The sequence below is a fragment of the Kwoniella pini genome, chromosome 1, assembly GCF_000512605.2.
Source record: "Kwoniella pini CBS 10737 chromosome 1, complete sequence".
In the NCBI taxonomy this organism is placed as follows: Eukaryota; Fungi; Basidiomycota; class Tremellomycetes; order Tremellales; family Cryptococcaceae; genus Kwoniella; species Kwoniella pini.
In genome coordinates this window covers 2,319,851-2,339,504 of record NC_091716.1, presented here as the reverse complement: position 1 = coordinate 2,339,504, position 19,654 = coordinate 2,319,851, and the positions used below count along the sequence as shown (strand labels likewise).

The 19,654-nt window shown below is 43.8% G+C and overlaps 10 protein-coding genes across 10 annotated transcripts; 6 read left to right on the top strand and 4 right to left on the bottom strand.

Annotated features, from left to right (window-relative positions):
- Window positions 1–1,362: 1,362 nt before the first annotated feature.
- Window positions 1,363–2,475, bottom strand: I206_100890 (uncharacterized protein; the record flags this gene model as incomplete). Its single annotated transcript, XM_070202289.1, has 2 exons — window positions 1,363–1,458; window positions 1,735–2,475. The coding sequence occupies 2 exons, from the start codon at window positions 2,473–2,475 to the stop codon at window positions 1,363–1,365; spliced, it is 837 nt and encodes a 278-aa protein (XP_070058390.1).
- A 573-nt stretch (window positions 2,476–3,048) lies between these two features.
- Window positions 3,049–4,621, top strand: I206_100889 (uncharacterized protein; the record flags this gene model as incomplete). Its single annotated transcript, XM_019152217.1, has 6 exons — window positions 3,049–3,130; window positions 3,185–3,276; window positions 3,322–3,544; window positions 3,596–3,769; window positions 3,819–4,246; window positions 4,295–4,621. The coding sequence occupies 6 exons, from the start codon at window positions 3,049–3,051 to the stop codon at window positions 4,619–4,621; spliced, it is 1,326 nt and encodes a 441-aa protein (XP_019014355.1).
- A 309-nt stretch (window positions 4,622–4,930) lies between these two features.
- I206_100888 (uncharacterized protein) lies at window positions 4,931–5,901 on the top strand (the record flags this gene model as incomplete). The annotated part of the gene is made up of 4 exons (XM_019152218.2): window positions 4,931–4,968; window positions 5,018–5,159; window positions 5,203–5,351; window positions 5,406–5,901. 4 exons carry the CDS (start codon window positions 4,931–4,933, stop codon window positions 5,899–5,901), a joined length of 825 nt encoding a protein of 274 aa, XP_019014356.2.
- Window positions 5,902–6,121: 220 nt separating this feature from the next.
- I206_100887 (uncharacterized protein) lies at window positions 6,122–7,760 on the top strand (the record flags this gene model as incomplete). The annotated part of the gene is made up of 6 exons (XM_019152219.1): window positions 6,122–6,381; window positions 6,426–6,984; window positions 7,059–7,179; window positions 7,232–7,303; window positions 7,371–7,495; window positions 7,545–7,760. The coding sequence occupies 6 exons, from the start codon at window positions 6,122–6,124 to the stop codon at window positions 7,758–7,760; spliced, it is 1,353 nt and encodes a 450-aa protein (XP_019014357.1).
- Window positions 7,761–7,902: 142 nt separating this feature from the next.
- Window positions 7,903–9,445, bottom strand: I206_100886 (uncharacterized protein; the record flags this gene model as incomplete). The annotated part of the gene is made up of 7 exons (XM_019152220.1): window positions 7,903–8,095; window positions 8,175–8,344; window positions 8,462–8,602; window positions 8,662–8,882; window positions 8,989–9,276; window positions 9,353–9,386; window positions 9,443–9,445. 7 exons carry the CDS (start codon window positions 9,443–9,445, stop codon window positions 7,903–7,905), a joined length of 1,050 nt encoding a protein of 349 aa, XP_019014358.1.
- A 198-nt stretch (window positions 9,446–9,643) lies between these two features.
- Window positions 9,644–11,778, top strand: I206_100885 (uncharacterized protein; the record flags this gene model as incomplete). The annotated part of the gene is made up of 6 exons (XM_019152221.1): window positions 9,644–9,940; window positions 10,003–10,107; window positions 10,163–10,431; window positions 10,488–10,658; window positions 10,724–11,401; window positions 11,454–11,778. 6 exons carry the CDS (start codon window positions 9,644–9,646, stop codon window positions 11,776–11,778), a joined length of 1,845 nt encoding a protein of 614 aa, XP_019014359.1.
- Window positions 11,779–11,985: 207 nt separating this feature from the next.
- I206_100884 (40S ribosomal protein eS12) lies at window positions 11,986–12,557 on the top strand (the record flags this gene model as incomplete). Its single annotated transcript, XM_019152222.1, has 3 exons — window positions 11,986–12,214; window positions 12,276–12,479; window positions 12,541–12,557. 3 exons carry the CDS (start codon window positions 11,986–11,988, stop codon window positions 12,555–12,557), a joined length of 450 nt encoding a protein of 149 aa, XP_019014360.1.
- A 529-nt stretch (window positions 12,558–13,086) lies between these two features.
- I206_100883 (uncharacterized protein) lies at window positions 13,087–15,457 on the bottom strand (the record flags this gene model as incomplete). The annotated part of the gene is made up of 7 exons (XM_019152223.1): window positions 13,087–13,403; window positions 13,461–13,958; window positions 14,020–14,269; window positions 14,326–14,423; window positions 14,516–14,646; window positions 14,711–14,874; window positions 14,936–15,457. The coding sequence occupies 7 exons, from the start codon at window positions 15,455–15,457 to the stop codon at window positions 13,087–13,089; spliced, it is 1,980 nt and encodes a 659-aa protein (XP_019014361.1).
- Window positions 15,458–15,715: 258 nt separating this feature from the next.
- Window positions 15,716–17,259, top strand: I206_100882 (uncharacterized protein; the record flags this gene model as incomplete). The annotated part of the gene is made up of 8 exons (XM_019152224.1): window positions 15,716–15,831; window positions 15,896–16,011; window positions 16,073–16,113; window positions 16,172–16,311; window positions 16,392–16,545; window positions 16,612–16,660; window positions 16,739–16,932; window positions 16,993–17,259. 8 exons carry the CDS (start codon window positions 15,716–15,718, stop codon window positions 17,257–17,259), a joined length of 1,077 nt encoding a protein of 358 aa, XP_019014362.1.
- A 202-nt stretch (window positions 17,260–17,461) lies between these two features.
- I206_100881 (uncharacterized protein) lies at window positions 17,462–19,587 on the bottom strand (the record flags this gene model as incomplete). Its single annotated transcript, XM_019152225.1, has 2 exons — window positions 17,462–18,537; window positions 18,705–19,587. 2 exons carry the CDS (start codon window positions 19,585–19,587, stop codon window positions 17,462–17,464), a joined length of 1,959 nt encoding a protein of 652 aa, XP_019014363.1.
- Window positions 19,588–19,654: the final 67 nt, after the last annotated feature.

Here is a 19,654-nt window from a genome sequence, read left to right as displayed (position 1 = left end):
ATTAAGTAATTAAGATTAAGTATTAAGTATACACTATTAAGTATTAAGTATATGCCATTAAGATTAAGTAGTAGGTATTAAGTATTAAGCATTAAGCATTAAGTATTAAGGATTAAGCATTAAGTAATATACCATTAAGTAATTAAGTGTCGAGTATATACTATCAAGTGTTATGTATTAAGTATTAAGGTATACTATCAAGTATTCAGTAGTATACCGTTAAGTAATTAAGTAGTCAAGTAGTTGAGCAGAATACCGTCAAGTATTAAGTTCATTAAGTTATATAGTATCAACTATTCAGTATCGAGGTCAAGTGTCAATTATAAAGTATATACCATCAAATAATTGAGTAGTCAAGTGATCAAGTATTAAGTGATATGATCAAGCGTCAAATAACATACTATTAAGTATACTATCGAGTCAATCAAGTGTTAAGATCAAGTATCATTCCACTAAGTAATTAAGTACCAAGCAATGTCAATTATGCAGAGTATGGAGGCATATACCATTAAAGGTGAAATCAAGTATCAAGTCAAATCTCCAGTCAAGTAATGTTTTTACAAGTATAGAGTATCATATCATTAGGTGTAACGTATCATGCCGTTGAGTGATAAAGCGTTGGACCATCTGATAATAGGTTGACAGATACCGCCAAGTGATCGAGTTAAGCACTACCCACTATCAAGTGTTCGGTGACGAGTAGTATGCCGTTCAGGCTACCATTAAGTGCTGACGGGTATACCATCAAGTGCTGAGGTTTCCATCAAATAAATACGATCAAGTAGTACTCCATCAAGCCTCATATGTCAAGGAGATCACTCGCGAATCAAGAGGTCAGCGCGGTATTGAATACAATCAAGTAGTAGGTGAGGTGTCATGAGGTAGCAAGTGCGCCAAATAGTATATCATGCAGAACCTTGGCCGGACACAGCTAGTGGTATGCTATATATCAGTACTCCATGTACTTCGTCAAGTCAGGTCGCGTGAGGAATTGAGAGGAGCCTTCGCGGAATAGAGCGAATCCCATCGAGCCAGCCGCCAGGAGCATCCCTATAACCCCTTGGTGTAGCTTCGAAGCAGTTACATCAATACAACAGGAATTGATACCTATAAAACAACACCGATCAATCGTCCAAAGCCATACCCTCTTCGACCTCCCCATAATGACCGATCCACATATCCAGCAAACCCACCAAGGTCCCCTGTCCCTCCTGGTACTTGTCCCCCGCCATATGTCTCAGCCCCGCCGGCAGCGGTCTAGAAGGCTCAAGACATAATATCGTATCTTCAACCGGGTCAGTTCCGGAAATCAAAACGGGGGCGATGATAATAGATAGATTCAAAGAGGTCATCTTGGTTCGATTAGCATGAAGAGATAGGTCGTGGAGCAGACGAGTCAGGTAGGATAGGATTAGGTACGTTGAGTCGGGTAGCGAAGGGATGAACTTGGATTTCAGACTGCGTGGTCATTAGCAAAGTCCTAGCTACGCTGCACTCACTCGTCCAAAGTCACGGCCCCCCGGATCCCATCGTACAATCCTTGATCAAACACCGGCGCGCTCAGCTCCGACAGGAAGCGACTGAGTATCTTCGGCGGAAGCAACGGGTCATCCCTTGCCAATTCACCCCATGGCAAACTCGGTTGTCGGTCTATCGGCAAGTCCAGCAATGCGATGATAGCCGGAAGCAACGTGGACTGACTGGGTCAGCTATATCAAAATAGCTCAGACTCACATTCGAAGACCTCCTAAAGACCCCTTCCGTCGTCACACATTCCCCCAGTATCACCCTCCTCAGATCAGAAAGTAAAGGCGGGATGCTATCCCTCAACAAATCATCCAATTCTCTTCCCCAATACCCCCTCTTATCCTCCTTTTCCAAGTCATGACCCTGCGCCATGCCTAGATACGACGCAGCCGTCTCAACCGCCGACGAGATGGTATGATATCCCCAGCTCGCCAAGCTCGATTCACTGTCCATCCTCTTCAGCGCGGGCTTAGCGGGCAGCAGATCCGGCAGTTCTTTCAATATCCTAGACTCCGTCGATAGCACCGAGGGGGAAATATCAATCCCCTTCAACGAAACCCCGTGGGTGTGGTATAGCGACAACAGACTCGGCAATGGGTGTAGCTTGGAATACGATTTGGGCGAGATGAATGGCACGATAAAAGGCAAAAGAGTTCGAGTGAATAACGATGGGTGTACGATGTAAAGACGTTTGAGATTCTTGCGATATTTTCGAGGTAGCCTCTTGCATTTCCAAACCCACCAGCCTATCCCAGGCAACTTCCTCCTCTCCTTCTCCATCCCGTTCCCGCCGACCGGATCATCCGCAGCAAGTACCACCAGAACATACCCGCCTTCCCCTTCCTCACCCACCCACGGCTCTAAGCGACGTAGAATGATGTTGAACAGCTCATCGTTACTCAACGTAGGCGGCGCCGAGCTGACATGGGATAAGGAAAGAACAAGCATGTTGTGTTGGACGGGGTGCGGGTGGATAGTCAATGTCGGGTAGAGTATAGACGAGGTGTCCAACGGCTGCGAGCGGAGTTGGGTGAACGTTGAATCTAAAGGTCGCGAGCGGAGTTGGGTGGACGTCGATGATTGACCATTATCCTCCGCTTTCTCACTCGTCTGCCATAACGTTCCCAAACCGGATCTCCTCCAGGCCGTCCTCCCTGTCTGACGCTGATCTGAATCGCTGCTGCTGACCGAGGGTCGAGAAGTCGATCGGGATAATGAACTCGACATGACTATCTCCCATTGACTACGCGGAAGCCATCGTGGGACTGAGGTGGTAATATACCTCAATGTTGAATGTAATGTTGCTCTGTCCGGTGCCGGCACCACGCGCGAACAATCTTTCGGACCTGGCCACGTGGTGCCCTCCTTGGAATTACGATTTACCCCGCATTCGATGGCGACATCAAAGAGAATTCCAAAAAAAGTTGATGAAAAACAACGCATTTCACGAATACAGATATAACAATCGTCCACCATGCATTCCTCTTCCTGCTCATCATCTGCCAAAACCCCCTCGCCACCATGTCAGTTCTACCTAGAAACTTTGCTCGACTAGCATCGACTTCCGCCGCTGGAAAGCACAAGGTCGTAGTCATCGGTGGAGGTAAGCTCGTCTCCTCGGCCATCCGAATTACCAATACTAATGCGCTACAAACAGGTGCCGGTGGTCTCGCCGCTGCTAACCAAATCTACAACGCATTCAAATCCCAAGGAAAGACTTTGGGAGATGGTGACGTTGCTATCATCGATGTGCGTAAAATCCTTACTAGACGGGACAAAGCTAACCCTACCCAGGCCAACAAAAACCACGATTACCAACCCGGATGGACCATCGTTGGATCAGGTTTAGCCGACAAACAATCATATCGAAAACCCCTCGACTCCCTCATTTCGCCTCACTTCGCTCACATCCCTCAAAATGCTTCGGCTTTCGAACCCGGAGCCAACCAAGTTGTACTCGCTGACGGGAGCAAGGTATCTTACGACTACTTGGTAGTAGCAGCTGGTATCCAAATAAGTAAGCGCGGCAATCTTCCTAATTGCGCTAAAGTTTGCTAACCCCTCGTAGACTGGGACAACATCAAAGGCCTCAGAAATGCCATCGCCGATCCTCTCAAGTCCAAAGTATCCACCATCTATTCATACGAGACAGCCGATAAGACTTGGGATTTGGTGAGAAACCATAAAGGAGAAGGAGAAGCTATCTTCACTCAACCCCTTGGTGTGATAAAATGTGCCGGAGGTGAGTAGTCAACCCCACCACCAAGTGCAGCACTGACCAATCCCCCCAGCCCCACAAAAGGTCGCCTACATGTCCGACTCGTTCTGGAAATCCCAAGCCGAAACATCCAACAACCACTCCACTTTCATCACCGGTATGCCATCCATGTTCGCCGTTCCAGACTACGCAAAGGCCTTGAATGCTATACGGGAAAAGAAAGGTATCGATGCGTTGTTCAACACCAACTTGGTAGAAATCAAGCCAGATGAGAAAGTAGCGGTTTTCGAAGTAGTCGCCGGCGAGGACAAAGGAAAGAAAATCGAGAAAGAATACGGTATCTTACACGCTGTACCTCAAATGGGACCTCTTGATTGGATCAAAAAGTCCCCCCTAGCAGACTCAGTCGGTTGGGTGGATGTAGACCAAGGTACTCTTCAACATAAAAAATACGACAATGTCTTCTCCCTTGGTGATTCCTCCTCCCTCCCTACTTCAAAAGTGAGTAAATTAATCCACACCTACGATCCGTGCTAACCTACGCCCCAGACCGCCGCCGCCATCACCGGTCAAACGCCCGTCCTCACACACAACCTCGTGACCCTCATGGAAACTGGCAAAGTCGGTAACGCGATCTACGACGGATACACCTCTTGTCCCCTTTTCACCGGTCGAGGAGAATTACTACTCGCGGAATTCAAATACGGTGCTCAAAGAAAAGAAAGTTTCGGTAGATTCACCGATCAAACCGTTCCCAATAGGCTATTCTACCACCTCACAAAAGATATCATGCCTCGAGCTTACTTTTCTCGAATGTTGAAAGGTGAATGGTATGGACCAAGAACTATCTTCCCACCCTCATTCCTGCCTTCATAGGTGCGCACGTTTGTAGTAGTCATGGGGAGTCCGTATAGTCATGGTCACTCGTTTCGTCGGAATAGAAGGTATAGATGCATAGGATCATTACTTCCATGGGCTCTGACTTGCCCAGAACCCCGTCATAACCGGACAAACGACTAACCTTTGTGACTGACTTGGTATTACGTGAAAGGATGACTGACGGTGTCAAACAAGGAGGCCAAGATTGTAGGTATATAAGTTCACAATTTCTACCTTGACTTCTCGTATCATCACACCCCCGAGCGACGCATACAACTGAGAATTACTAACCAAAACCAACGCAACATGCTATTGTACCTAGTCAGACATGGTCAAACTGAATCGTAGGTAGACCAGTCCCAATACTCGCTGGTGTACTGACATCCCGCATAGGAACCAACAAGGTATGATTCAAGGTAGATTAGATTTTCCTCTATCCAAATTAGGTCAAGAGCAAGCTCAAAAATTGAGTGATTGGTTGAAATTGGTTCCTATTGATCGAATATACTCTAGTCCTCTAAAGAGAGCCCAAGACGTGAGTAGGAGTACTAACATACTGTCACTGACATCTTTGATAGACCGCCAGCGCGATTTGTGCGCAACAACCAAAAGCCAACCTTCACATTGACGATAGGCTGACCGCTACTGGTGCAGGGGAAGCAGAAGGTGAACCTTGGGAAGAGGTCAAGGATAAACTCGATGAGATGGGTCGTGAGCCTGTTGCAGAGTACGTCACATTTCTACACTTTGGCCACTGCAATGGCTAACACCATCGCTGTAGGGTCAGAGAAAGACTACATTCATGGTTATCTAGCTTGATCACCGCTCATACCCCTCAAACTTCTGGTGCTGTCACACCAATCACACCTGTGAACCCCGCTTCATATGAATCAAAGCCAGTATTTGAGAGAGCATTGAGTTCTACCAAAGGTCTACCTCGACCAGGTATGATTCGAAAACCCTCAAAAGAGTTTGATCAATCTGGAAAAGGTGTAGTTCTGGCGGTAACCCACCAAGAATGTATCATGGCGATACTTGATCTCTTAATCAGCCCAATCATCACCCCCGATAGACATGACGAGCAATCAGCAAATACACCCATCAATCTACATATACCCGAACATTTCGAATTTGTACAATTTGAGCACGAACGAAAAGTGGGCAACACCGCTGTAGCTATCGTGAGAATCTGGTGGGAGGAGTCCGTCGATGGGGAAGGGCTCGAAGTCAGAGGCAGACTAGAAGCTTGGGGAAGTGAAGAACATCTCCAGGATTAACGGGCTTCGGTTTCATCGGATTCTTTTGCGATCTACTCATGCATCTTCGTATCGCATATGGCCGATCGGTTATTTACGGTTAGCCCACTTCGGACTTCGCGGACTAACGAATTCACCGAAACGAACCGATGCTGGCTATTTGACCTCTTCGATGTGTTCAACACTATATATACATAGACGAGACAATCCGAACAGTCTCGATGCATTCAACATACTTAAGATGTCCTCCTCAAAACCTACTGTACTGATCATAGGTGCAGGTGAATTAGGTGCATCTACAGCTGTATCTCTTCTACGGAGTGGGAAATACGGGAAAGTAACTGTAATTGATAGAGCAGAAACCTTACCCGCTTTAGACGCCGCATCGTGTGATATAAATAAAGTTGTTAGATTCGATTATATAGATGAAGATTATGCTTTATTAGCTAAGAAAGCTATCGATGAGTGGAATAAACCTGAATGGAAAGGTATATATCATCAGTAAGTGAAATCACTACCGTACAGAATTCAGCTGATTTGGTTAGATCCGGTGTGGTTGTTCGTGGATTACACGTAAAAGGACATCATGGTGAAAGTGGAATGAAAACTTATAAAAATGTTAAATCACAAGAACCTAAAGCGCATTTAATCAATTCTCCTCAAGAATTTATAGATATTTTATCAGGTGGTAATTCGAATGTAAAAGTTAAAACCCCCTCAGAGGAAGTTAGAGGATATTATAATCCAACTGGAGGTTGGGCTAATGCAACTGCCGCTGTTGAAAAATTATACGAATGGATAAGAGAATTAAAAGGTGAATTAATCCCAAAAGCAGAATTCACATCTTTAATTTTCTCAGATAATTCGGATGTGATTGGAGTCAAAGTTAAAGATGGTAGAGAATTTAAAGCGGATAAAATCATATTATCATTAGGATCTTGGTCTGGATCACATCCTTCTTTAAAAGGAATTATACCCGAAAATTTGATTACAGCTACTGGACAGACTATTTGTGCTATTCAACTTTCTCCCGAACAAATGAAAAGGTATAAAGATATTCCTGTCAGTATGCATCATGATGGTTCTGGATATTATTCTTTCCCTGTAGGTGGAATTTATCTCTTTCCTCTGATCTGTGTCAGATCGATGCCCTGGCTGACCTTCGAATAACATATTAGCCAAACGAACAAGGAATCGTTAAATTCGCTTTACATGCTGCTGGTTACGTTACAGAAAATGGGATACCTCGAACAGCTACAGACCCTAAAGCCGTAGCATATACAAACGATAAAGCTGTCGGTGAGTGTGGTCCATCACAGAGTGGAAAGTTGTATTGACGCCCAAATCACAGGTTGGATTCCTAGAGACTCCTATACGAAACTAAAAGAACAATTAGGTATAGTCTATCCCGAATTGGCTCAAAGTGAGTTCACCCACTCCACCCTTCAAAGGATCATGATCGATGAAGCTGATATGAAACTTCCGCACAGTGCCAATAGCATTCACAAGGATGTGTTGGTATTCCGACGTAGTAGATGGTAATTGGGTAATAGACGTTTCACCGGAATATCCTTCTTTGGTCATTGCAACTGGAGGAGCAGGACATGCTTTCAAGGTGAGTTCACAGCGAGGTTTGTATGGAAGTTTGGCTAACCAGACTACAGTTCCTACCCATCATCGGAGATCTCATCAGATCTCGCATAGAAGGTACACTTGAACCCCATTTAGCCCAAAAATGGAGAGTCACACGAGATTCTTCATATGTCGATCCAGCTCGAAAAGACATGATACGTAGACCTCTCAAGTTGGGCGAGCTTGTTACTGAGCAGGAGCTCTTATCAGATTCTATCGTGGAAACCGAACGATCAAGTCGATCATAAGCAGAGCATCGCGAAAAGACCCTCACTTTACTTCGAATGTAAACATCCTGCTTCTAAAAAAGCCCCAAATTACATGCATACATACTTCTTGATATACTTAATGCAAACATCTACTGAATCTTGAACCTCCCTCCATGGCTCCCTATATCGATCCGGCAGCTCTAAACAAGGTGATAGCTTTATCATCTCCGGCCACTGCGAATTGCTTTCCAGCTGCAAAAGTATCCGTAGCAGTAGGTTGCCATGCAAAACCCCATATTTCGGAAGTACCTGTTGAAGTTGATACGCATGCTCTTTGTCCGACGTCCCAAAGCTTGATCATACTGTCTGCCCCGCTATCAAAAGGTGTAGTCAGTGTCATGAATTATACTGATCCAAACGAGGAGTCATTTGGTGAAAACCAAATCTACTCACCCACTACCCAACAACTTCCCATCGGGACTAGCATCCACCTTTAACACCCAGCTTTGGTGGCCTTGTAACATAGCTACAGCACCTTCGCCCTTCCCACCTGAGCCAGATTTGGATCCCGCTCGGACATCATAAAGTACTATCAAGTGATCATCCGATCCAGAGTACAACCACTACAGATGAGGGTCAGCTTGTGTCGAGGGGCTCGAAATTACCCGAGCTCGCACATGCACAGCAATGTCGGTAGAGCTCTGAAGCCGTAGCCTGGAGATCAGGCAATCATCACTCACTTGAGAATCAGGCGACCAAGTCACCGTTCTAACTGCTTTGTTATGCGATGTATACGTAGCCACTATATTGGAAGTTTCCACATCTAAAACTATCACTTGACCTTGTTCGGTCGCCAATGCCAAGGATTGACCGTCAGGGGACTATCAAGCGTGTTAGCTGGCCGTTTAACAGGTTGAGAGCTAGGGTTCCGAGAACCCACGAATTGAACATCCATTCCGAATTTCCCTTTTCCCGTATCAATGGCTTTACTTTCTCCACCCAGCCCACCTCTTCGATTATTACTTGCTTCTCCGTTAGCTTCTTCACCATTTGCCTCAGGTACAATTTGATCGATAGGTCGCATTGCCAGTTTTGAAGATCTACCGGACCAAGCCCAGCATTTACCTTCTGGATGGATTGCCGATGTGAAAGCTGGCAACTCTGGAAATCAATGTAGTCATTAGTGATCTGCTTGTCACCGTGGAGGAGCATATAGCATACTCCCGTCGCAAGAGCAGCAATTGATTCAAAGCCAGAAGTAACTCACCCTTTTCTCCCCCTCCGACAACCTCTCGCCCAGTCTCCACTCTGCCTACAACTGTGCCATCCTCCACATCCACCAACACCACACTCCCGTCTAAGCTAGTGGCCAAAGCGTACTTCCCATCTGATGTGGTGGATAAAGACGAAATAGCTAGAGGATGGGAAGAAAGATCATATATAGGTTTCGTTGTGATTTCACTTGGATCCCATATTCGTACATGTCCATCAGCTGAACCCGATATGAGTTTGTTGGTTGAAGTCCATTTTAATGCCCAGATCGAGTCGGGAAGAACTAAGAGATCTTATATCAGCTTTCATCCATCGACATAGCTTTTGATGTTTTGCGGTAGAGGAGGAAGACGACTCACTCGATGTAGAGTCTTGCTGTAAATACGATAACGACTGCGACGATGCCAAGATCAGGTCTCCTCTGCGCGCTATTGAGGCCAAGAGCTTACCATATTACGGGAATGTTTTTGTTTTATTCTTGAAGTGTAAAAATGTTGAAGGAAGCTAAAAGGTAAGATTAAATGAACAATCGACGTTAAGCTTTCCGCCGGTAAGTTACATCAAACAACGAACGTCATCACACTTTTGACATTTCTCCTTATCTTTGTTCTTCTTATACATTGCACTCATAGCCCAAGTGAACAGAAGGGATGATACCCCGCGCACTCCTACTTTCACTCTTCATACGCACTGTACTCACACTTCCCTTCCCACATACATACTTTCAGCCAGACGAATTTTATCAAGCTTTGGAAATCGCTCATAATTACGTATTTGGATATGGGTATTTAACATGGGAATGGAAAGATTTACCGTCTTTAGCCACTGGAGGATGGTATGATATATATGTAGCTGGTGGGAGGATGAGAGGTTGGTTATGGCCTGGAGTATTTGCCGGAATCTACAAACTGCTGGATATACTCAACCTCGATAACACCGAGTTGATAGTGAGTATCTACAGGAATTGCATCGTATTCCCAAACCCTGCTAAGCGATTAATTGACAACAGGTAATTGCTCCGAGACTGGTTGGTATCTTGGTTGCTGCTTTGACAGATTATTACACCTACAAGTTAGCTTCGAAGCTTATCAGTCCAGGAGCATCATCCGCAGCGGTAAGCGCTAAACTGGACTGGTCTCTAGAGAAAGCTCACAAAGTACCTCTAATAGATCTTCTTGTCTCTGACTTCACTGTTCAACGCTCACCTACTGCCCAGGTCGCTATCAACCTCCCCCGAGACTCTGTTGACCACCATGGCATTATGTTACTTCCCATTCCCTGAATTACCTTTCTCGAAATCTTCCTTGCAAAGTATGAATTCCGTCCATAAAGAACGCAGCGAGACAGACACAGCCAATCTGCAAGACGAGAAAAGACAAACAGACAAACTGGACTACCTTTCCATGGATAGAGAAAGACCATTATTCACCGACGTCTCGTGAGTCTATTCATATCCCGATTGCGCCAATCTGCTGATGTGAATCTCTGGCGCAGATGCTCCGAGAATCTCCCTTTGTCGATCATATTAGCCACCACAGCTTTGTGTATACGACCTACAACCATCTCCTTGTGGAATTATCTAGGGACAGACCTCGTCATTAGGACATCACAAAGTTCTGGTCTATGCGCAGGCGTTCGCGTCATCGCAACTGCCGTTCTCATTATGTACGTCTCATCAGTACGTGGTAGGTGTCGAGAAACCTTGCTGATGGAAACATTGAATGGAGTAGATTCGCTACTCTCGCTGCATCTACCGTTGTCGATTACAATTTCACAGGACGACTCTATTTCCCAGCACTAACGTTCATCTATCATAATATCATCAAAAACATCTCATCGTTCTACGGATCCACAAATTCCCTTTATCATATCACGCAATCCATACCAATCATGTTATTCCCAATATGGTATTGGTCTTTACGTGGCTTCGTCTCATCCTTACTACCAGCTGCTACACTACCAACATTTGAGACTCCTGGGCCGCTGCGACTCTTGTCCAGGGCAATCACGTTTTCAATCTTCATCCTATCGCTATCTCCGCATTCAGAATGGCGATTTCTCCATCCACTCTTACCGCCACTTTTAATCTTCGCGATCCCTCCTTTAGTCGCTGGACATAACCCACACATCATTGGGTGTTATAGACTAACTCAGTCCATCCGACAATACACCAGAATACCGAAACACCCTTTCTATCTCATACTCTTCGCGCCCATTGTACCATTCCTGTACCTAAACATCTTCCATGGAGCAGCTCAAGTCGAAGTGATGAATATCCTCAGAAGAGGACAGCTTGGCGAGGTGAAATCACTCGTGGCTCTGACTCCGTGTCATTCGATACCTTGGCAGAGCCATCTACATTCAGAGGACATGGAAGGGTGGTTTTTGACTTGCGAGCCTCCTATCGGGTGAGTCCCTCACGCTCCAGGCCCATATATCGGTACTAATGATTTGTACAAGTGTCAACGCCGACATACATAGGACTCAGCAAGACTTCTTCTACCAAACACCCGTTACATACTTGCGAGATGTTTTCCCTTACCCTCCCGCTCAATTACATGAGATAGCCAACATAACCGCAAATCCCTCAAAACCCACACATATCATCGTGTTTGGAGAGCTTCTTAACAGATCAGGATCAATCGAAGATCGAACGGTGACTGTGCAAGAAACACTGGTCGGCCTAGAGTACGAGCAAGTATGGTCGAGATGGAATGGGTTCGATATACTGCAGGATGAGGATGAAAGGAAAGGTGGACTTCAAGTGTGGAGGCTGGTTACGTAACTATCGTTTAGGAGGAAAAGACAGAATGCCACATGTTAAATCAGGTAGAATCATTGTAAATTCCGGTAAACGCCGACCTATGTAAAATCGTTGTTACGGAGGCGTTGATAGTAATTTGACTTTTTGGAATCTGTTCTTCTTGTGATTTATATATATATTTCATTCTTTACCCCTAAAAACAGTGGAAGAAGGCTAAAATAAATCAAAATGTCTGACGCTGGATCTGAAACCGCTTCCAACCCACCTGTCGAAGTCGAAGCTGGAGAAGTTGAAGTTGCTGAAAAATCTGGATCTCTTTCAGTTGAAGATGCTCTCCAACAAGTCATCAAGACTGCCCTTGTCCACGATGGATTAGCTCGAGGTCTTAGAGAATGTGCCAAAGCTCTCGATAAGCGAGAGGCTCACTTGTGTGTCCTCGTAGAGACCGTCACTGAGGGTGAGTCTTGGTGTATTATTACATGAAATATCTCAACTAATCTTCATGTGTTTCCTTCTAGCCGAATACCTCAAGCTCATTGAAGCTCTCTGTGCCGAACACTCTATCCAACTTATCAAAGTCTCTGACGCCAAGGTTCTCGGTCAATGGGCTGGTCTTGCCAAGATTGACAGAGAAGGTAAACCAAGAAAGGTCGTCGGATGCTCTTGTGTAGTTATCACCAACTACGGACAAGACTCCCCAGCTCTTCAAGTCCTCCTCGACTGTGAGCATATATCCATCTTATTTCATATAATTGTCGTACTGATTTGACATCAATCTTCCAGACTTCAAGACCCGATAAATGCATTCCTTCATCTGATATCTTCCCTTAGTACAACAATGTAAGTTACCATTCAATAGTCAACACCTTTACCCCAACATAATCCCTGGTTCTTCAAAACCCCCACTCCTGATGAATATGGGACTCCCTCTTCGCATTGTAAAGTGTCGACAATCCCTAGGAATCGAACCTACTCTCTTCGGAGGGCAATCCATTGTCTGATCTCGTTCTCTCTTTTTCGCTCAAACTCGAATGAACAATAGAGTCATGGTTGATGGCTGACGATAATTTGATAATATAGATCTACACCTTATCGTTCCTTCAGATGAATGTAGATTAGGGCGGATATATGATATATGCATCGGTGTGGAAGCGATCTCAATGCCGAATATGGCCAGGTTGCAATCTAAACGGAATGAGCATGAGATATAATTTGACATAAGAATGGCCATTCAGTCGTCTGCTACCGAAGCTACACTGATCAACTGTTGCATGTGCATATAATCAATTAATCATGATTCTCGGCAAATTACATCACAGTGTTTGATCACTACCATATCCCAAGAAATCTACCTAATGTCCATATTGAACAAATCAAACCAGTAGGTAAAATACCTATATAAACAATTAAATCTTGCCATAATCTTCTACCTAATCTTCTTTTTTGTAATTGTCTTTCCTTTCTAGCTAATAAAGCATCTGTCGAAGGATCATTTAAACTATTTGTTCGATTATGTCCATTTCCATTTCCTAGATTTCTACGTGATGAAGAAGTACCATTTTCATCTAATTGTTGTTGAGAATTACGTGATGGGAAAATTATTGAAAGTGGTGAACGAACGTGAAATGTAATTATGAAAAACAAAGCTAATTATCTTGTCAGCTTGAAAAGCAATCAATCTTTAAACATGAAAAACAACTTACAAGGTAAGAACCATCCTATTGCAAGTACAGCCAAAACACCCAATAATTCGATTTTCTCAGTTACCCACCCACTTATACAAGCGAATAATACAGTGATTAACCAAATCACTATTCCGACCCATTTCCCAGCTTTCAATCTTTCACCTTGATCTATTCCCATAGAAGATAAAATCGTATCTCTTCCTCTCAAGATCCACATGTTGGCTGAACCCAAAATGACTATACACATCAGAATTCTTGAAAAATTGACCCATCCGTCATCTGCTGGCAATCTTGCAAAAACCCCTGAAGGGGTAGTAGGACTTGAGATTATCGGGGTGGAAGTATCAATCGGAGGCAAGAGGTAATAAGGGACCAGAGCTAATGGTAAACATAAGATAAGGATCAAGGAAGAAGCTAAAAGACATGGAATTGGAAAAGAAGTGCTTTTGTTTCGAGCCAAAGACGCGTGAATGGGCAAAGTATTGATATGAGGCGAGAAGAAGATGGCAAGTGTAGCTAGTGGAGGAATACAATTAGCTCTTTATCATCTTATTATCGACGAATATTCAAAACTCACTCAATCCTGCACCTGCACTGCTACCTCCGGCTAAGCCAAATCTTCTCTTTACCAGATGTCCCAGTACCTCCGTCACTACTTCGGCGGTTTCGGGATCTTCACCGATAGGTTGAGGTAACTCTGAAGCCTTTTTGATTTCGACTGTCCGCCCAATCACCAGAAAAGCTACGACTGGGAGCAACAAAGCAATGACGATCGGTGATCTTCGTAGTGATCTGGTCATTCTCGATGGCAGCAAGGAGGGCAAGAGCTAGACGCGAATTATCAGCTCACTTCCTAAATTACAGAATCAGGTCTGCAACTTACAGCTGAAGAAGCTATGATAGTCCAGAATATCCTAGATGAGAATACCGCATTTTTAGGTAGATAGGTAGCTATGACGGGTTCGAGCAAAGGATGCAGTGCTATCGACATGTGCCTAGTTATCAGCTACCGCCCAAGCTATCGACTCGTTTTCTTTCGCTAATGCGATGTCAGGTAAATGATTTGCACCCACTTTCAATCCAGCTGACTACGGTGCCAAACACCGCACAAACTACAGTTCCTCTTCCAGTCCATAGCCCGTATTTCCCATACTTTGCAGTGACGCTAGCGAATACTTCCTCGAACGATGAGACTTTGAGATACCTAATAGACAAAGGGATATTCTTAGTTCAGCCTTGTTCTGTCCTTGAGAAGTCAACAAGCTCACCAAGCGAGGTAGACAATCACTATATGTGCGCAAGTGGACAACAAGGCCAGCACACAGAATAAGGGTACGAAAAAGACCACTCCAGCAGGTAAGAAGTTGTAAGGTAATAAAGCTAAAAGCGGGAGAAGTGGTAACGGATGAGCGAGTATTAATGGCGGGATGAGCTACCTCAATAACGATATTTAGCTCTGCGATCTTTTTCGACTCAGATTGAACGGATCTCACTTCATACAAGCCCCTTTCCTCTTTTTCCTCTTGATCATTCCACCTATTCTTTCTCCTTCTGCCTTTCCGCCTACCCCTTCCAGAATTTGAACCATTAACAAGCGGTTCAGAAACGTCAAACTCAAATTCATCATGATCATGTTCGTGATCTTCAGTCTCAGTTCCTGTCTCTTCATCCCTTGATGAACTGTTAGCATTAATGAATCGCATCATATCTTCGTCGTCGTATTCGTCCACATCTATATCTTCATCATCATCCAATATTTCTAATCTAGATTCAGCGTTGAAACCTTGTCGACTGCTTGAAGCTGAACCTGAACTTAGAGGAAGATCTTCGCCAGATACAGTATCTTGAGAAGGTCTATCGGTTGAAAATGTGGAAGAAGATGCAGGTATCTCAGACTGAGATGGATGGGAGAGTACGTATTGAGTTGAAGATAATGGTGTGTCAGGTGAGAAGGGATTTGTTGAGTGACCTTTCTTGGTAGGCGTTGAATCGAGGTCGAAATTTGGATCTGACATGAGTTCAAGATTCGATCTTGTAAGCTGCTCTGGACAGTATCATATAATTAACAAGAATTACTTGCTAGTGGATATAGATTGACATTGAAAGCAGGAACGACAACAATGATATCCCGTCGCGTTGCTTTTAATGTTGATTTCATTCGCAGTTTCCCGGATTCCCCTGAATTAAACATATCGCGTCAAAATCTCATCTCATGCACAACAACGTTCTTATTCAACTGAGGGTACGCCGCGATACTAAACGTTCTCAATGATATGGCAGACATCACTTTGGTCCAGCAGAACACATTCAAGCGAAATGGTCATATAAACTACTTCATAAGATGCTTGAAAGCTTTACCCACTGCTGCGCAAGGTAGCGATTCTAACAGGTCAGCTATACCTCGAATATTACATTTCTGGTCCTGACCGGGCTGACGGGTTCGTGTATTTAAGAATCACAGCTGCTTTCTTCTGCATATCAGGCTTAGATCTGTTGGGAGCGTTATACGAAAGGACCAGCAAGGAACAAAGAGATGGTTGGATAGATTGGATATGGTCTTTACAAGCTCGTTAGTCTCTTTCATCTCTCACGGAAACGTAAGATCTAATAGAATTCATAATCTCTTTCAGCCAGCGGGGGGTTTAGGGGATCACCATTTATGACTACACAAGTACATGACCTTTCTCACATTGCCTGGTCGGTATGTCTGTTACTGACTCGACTGATAGAACGACAAAACATCTCCCGCGCACATACCATCGACATATACCGCTTTATTGACTCTATCGATACTTCGAGCGCCTTTGGACAGACTGAACATATCGGGTTTGATCACACTCCTTCAATCGTGTCAAGGAAAGGACGGATCGTAAGTTGGTCTCCAACTTCTAGACAATATTCAGTAACAATACATTAGTCTCAAGCTGATATGGCAATGCCGCAAATTAGCTTCTCCCCGACACCAGGAGACGAAGTCTACCCTAATGAGGGATTCCAAAGTGATGTTCGAATGGTTTATTGCGCCACAGTCATATCACATATGATACAAGATTTCTCAGGTATTAACGTTGGATTGACCAAACAATTCATCTCAAATTGTCAGGTCAGTCTTGTCACCTCGCTAATCTATTGTCTGAAGCTAATCTATCTATCGATGGACCGCTCGTAGACTTGGGAGGGCGGTTTCGCTTCTCGACCTGGTATCGTCGAGGCTCAGGGTAAGTGTAGCGGCTTATACTCTTTACTTCACCTCTTTCAAGATGATAACAATATTAAACCCTTTTATACCTTCTCAGGTGGTACCACTTATTGTTCACTAGCTACGTTATCGATACTAGATAGATATACAAGTACACCAAAATCTGCGATATTTACTGGATATAAAGACACCCTTCGATGGTTGACTTCTCGTCAGATAGGTGGGTTCCAAGGTAGACCAGGTAAATTAGAAGATGTATGTTACTCATTCTGGTGTGGTGGTGCTATCAATGTAAGTCTTATCTAGGACGTTGTGACCTGCGTTTTACGAGATTAATCCTTGAAACTGCAGATATTGGGCCATAGCGACATGATAAATAACAAAGCGGATCGATCATTTCTCTTATCTGCCCAATTCCCAATAGGTGGATTCGGTAAAGAACCTGAAGATTATCCTGATCCATTCCATTCTTATTTAGCATTAGCCGCTTTATCCCTTACTCATTCAACGAATGATGATGTCGGTTTAGGCTTGAAAAGATTAGATGGTATCTGGAACGTTGGACAAGACACATCCGATTGGCTGAAAGAAGAGATCACACGGATAAAGACGCGTTAATGTCCTCTGAACCTCCGAAGAAGGGTGTCACGCATGCTGCATACAAAGGTTATAGATATTGTAGATATATAATTAGTCACAAATGCCCCCCATATACAATACTCATTAACTTGATGAAATTGTACAAACAGTAAAAAAACTACAATGTCGAAAAGCGAATACAACACCATCTGAAGCTAAGAGGTTGAAGATAATAACCTGATCATTCGGAATTATCTAATAATCTCTGCTTGCCTACCCAAAATTCACCTCTTACAGGAAGGTTTTCCAATCTAACTTTCCCATTAACTCCAACGATTTTCACTCCTACATTTGCTAAACCTTTTACTCCAGCCAAAGCACCTCCTTTGAAGATCACCTTACTTATAAATTCAGATAATATCGCATCTCTTCCAGGAAGGATATCCAAATCAACATCTTTAAGTGGGGCACTAACTATAAGTCTATTTGGGTAATTTGGATCCCCAGAAATGGAAGTTGTTGAATTCAAATAATCTTCAGGTCTAATATGTCCAAAAGCTTTAAGTGGAAAATCATCCCCATCTTTTACACTTGACGGTTGATCATCATCTTCTGGAGAAGGTCCATCAAATACTAAAACATCAGGAAGAACTTCTACTACATCTATTTTCACAGATTGCATATCTTTTGGTAATTCAATTTGAGCAATAACAATTCCTGAAGCTTTCATTTTCCCATTACTTTCCGATATTCGCATATGATCTATGGTAACGCTTTCAATGATTTTTGGTTTAGGTTTTGGACCTGGGAAAGTTAGAGGTAATGACAATGTAGGTAAAGTGCGAAGTAGCCAACTCGGCGGATGAGGTGTTGAAGATGGAACGAAAGGAGGTAAAGTCGATAAACCATTCACCAATATTGGATTGTCTTTACCGTGGAGATAGTTCTGAAGGAAAAATGATAATGGGGAAGATGAAAAGGAATTCGCATGTTCACTTAAATCAGCAGTAATGACTCCTGAGATCTTCAATTGTATGTCCTTCTTGATCCCTCCAATGGTAATGGGTTGCGTGATTACTTCGGCCATCTTGCTTTCGCCCACCATACTGCCATGTAAAGCAGGAAGAGCGATTGCGAAAGGTAAACTAAAGTCCAGTGTCACGTTGAGTTCCGGAGCAAAGTTGGGTACAGTAGCAATAGCATCTATCGTTAGAGCTTGCGGGGATTGAGAGGTATTGAACGAGTAATGTTGCAATGTCACTAATTCTGACAGGTTCAGAGGTCGTCCAGGATCAGGTAGATGAGGTATATGCGGGACTACACAAGAATATCCTTTAGCTACAGGGAAGAGATATACAAGGCAAGATGTTATGATCATCAAGGAGGATGGGAAAATATCGTATAGGGATGATGGACTGAAGCGACGATAGAATAAGACAACCAATCATAAGAATATCGAACACGGCTAAAAAAGACAAACTTACTAGGCGAGCTTATGTCCATTACCAAACTCTCCTTTTCAATCTCAGCATATTTTGTCCACCAAGCTTTCTCAGTAGGTCTAGCTTTGACATGGTCTAAATCAATGGTCGCTTTGATAGTACCTTCAACCCAACCTCTTTGAACAAATTCCCACAATTCCCCTGTAGAAGCTAAGGGTTTGGCTAAAGCGGTAAATGATATTGGCTGAAGCCATTCAGGTTGACCAGTTGGTGGTTGTAGAGGTATATCCCAAATTAGAGGAATTTGCAACTCGTCTAGGACTTGTACCGATAATATCTTCTTGGTTGCAATGACGAATTGAGGTGAAGAGACTGAGATCGACGATGGAAATTCAACCGATATTGAAGGCTCTTCCAGGTGAGATAGAGCTTTATGGGCCACATATTTTCTCAAATTTTCCCACCACTCCGATCCTATTCCTCTTTCTCCATTCTTTTCAGCTTCCAACTTTTCTTCTGGACTGTAAAACGATTTGACGCCAAACGCCTGATCAGCATCAATACCGCACCGCAAGCTTATGTTGAGTAGTAAGCCATCATCAGTAATGTTGAGAATCTGTATCTGATCGGGAGGTGAATACTTGAATGCTGTTTTAGGTAATGAGGATAATTCCGAGGTTGATGGTTTGAACGATCCTGCTAATAACACTAAGAATAGTATCAAGCCTACAAGAAGGGTCGCTATAACAATCAAAATTGTATAGATTACTGATGCTATTTTAGACGTTCTGGTGGGTTGAATTGCATCTTCAGTAGCAGGCTGAGTGTTATATGTACGAGATGGTGATCCTAAGAGAGGTGCTGCTTCGGGTTGCGGATTGGGATCGGTTGCCTTTGACTTGCCTTTGCCTTTATCTCGTGGCATCTTGCCTTGCACGGAGACATCAGCGAGCTGGGAGCAAACGTTGAGGTTGGAAGAATCGGAAAGTCGA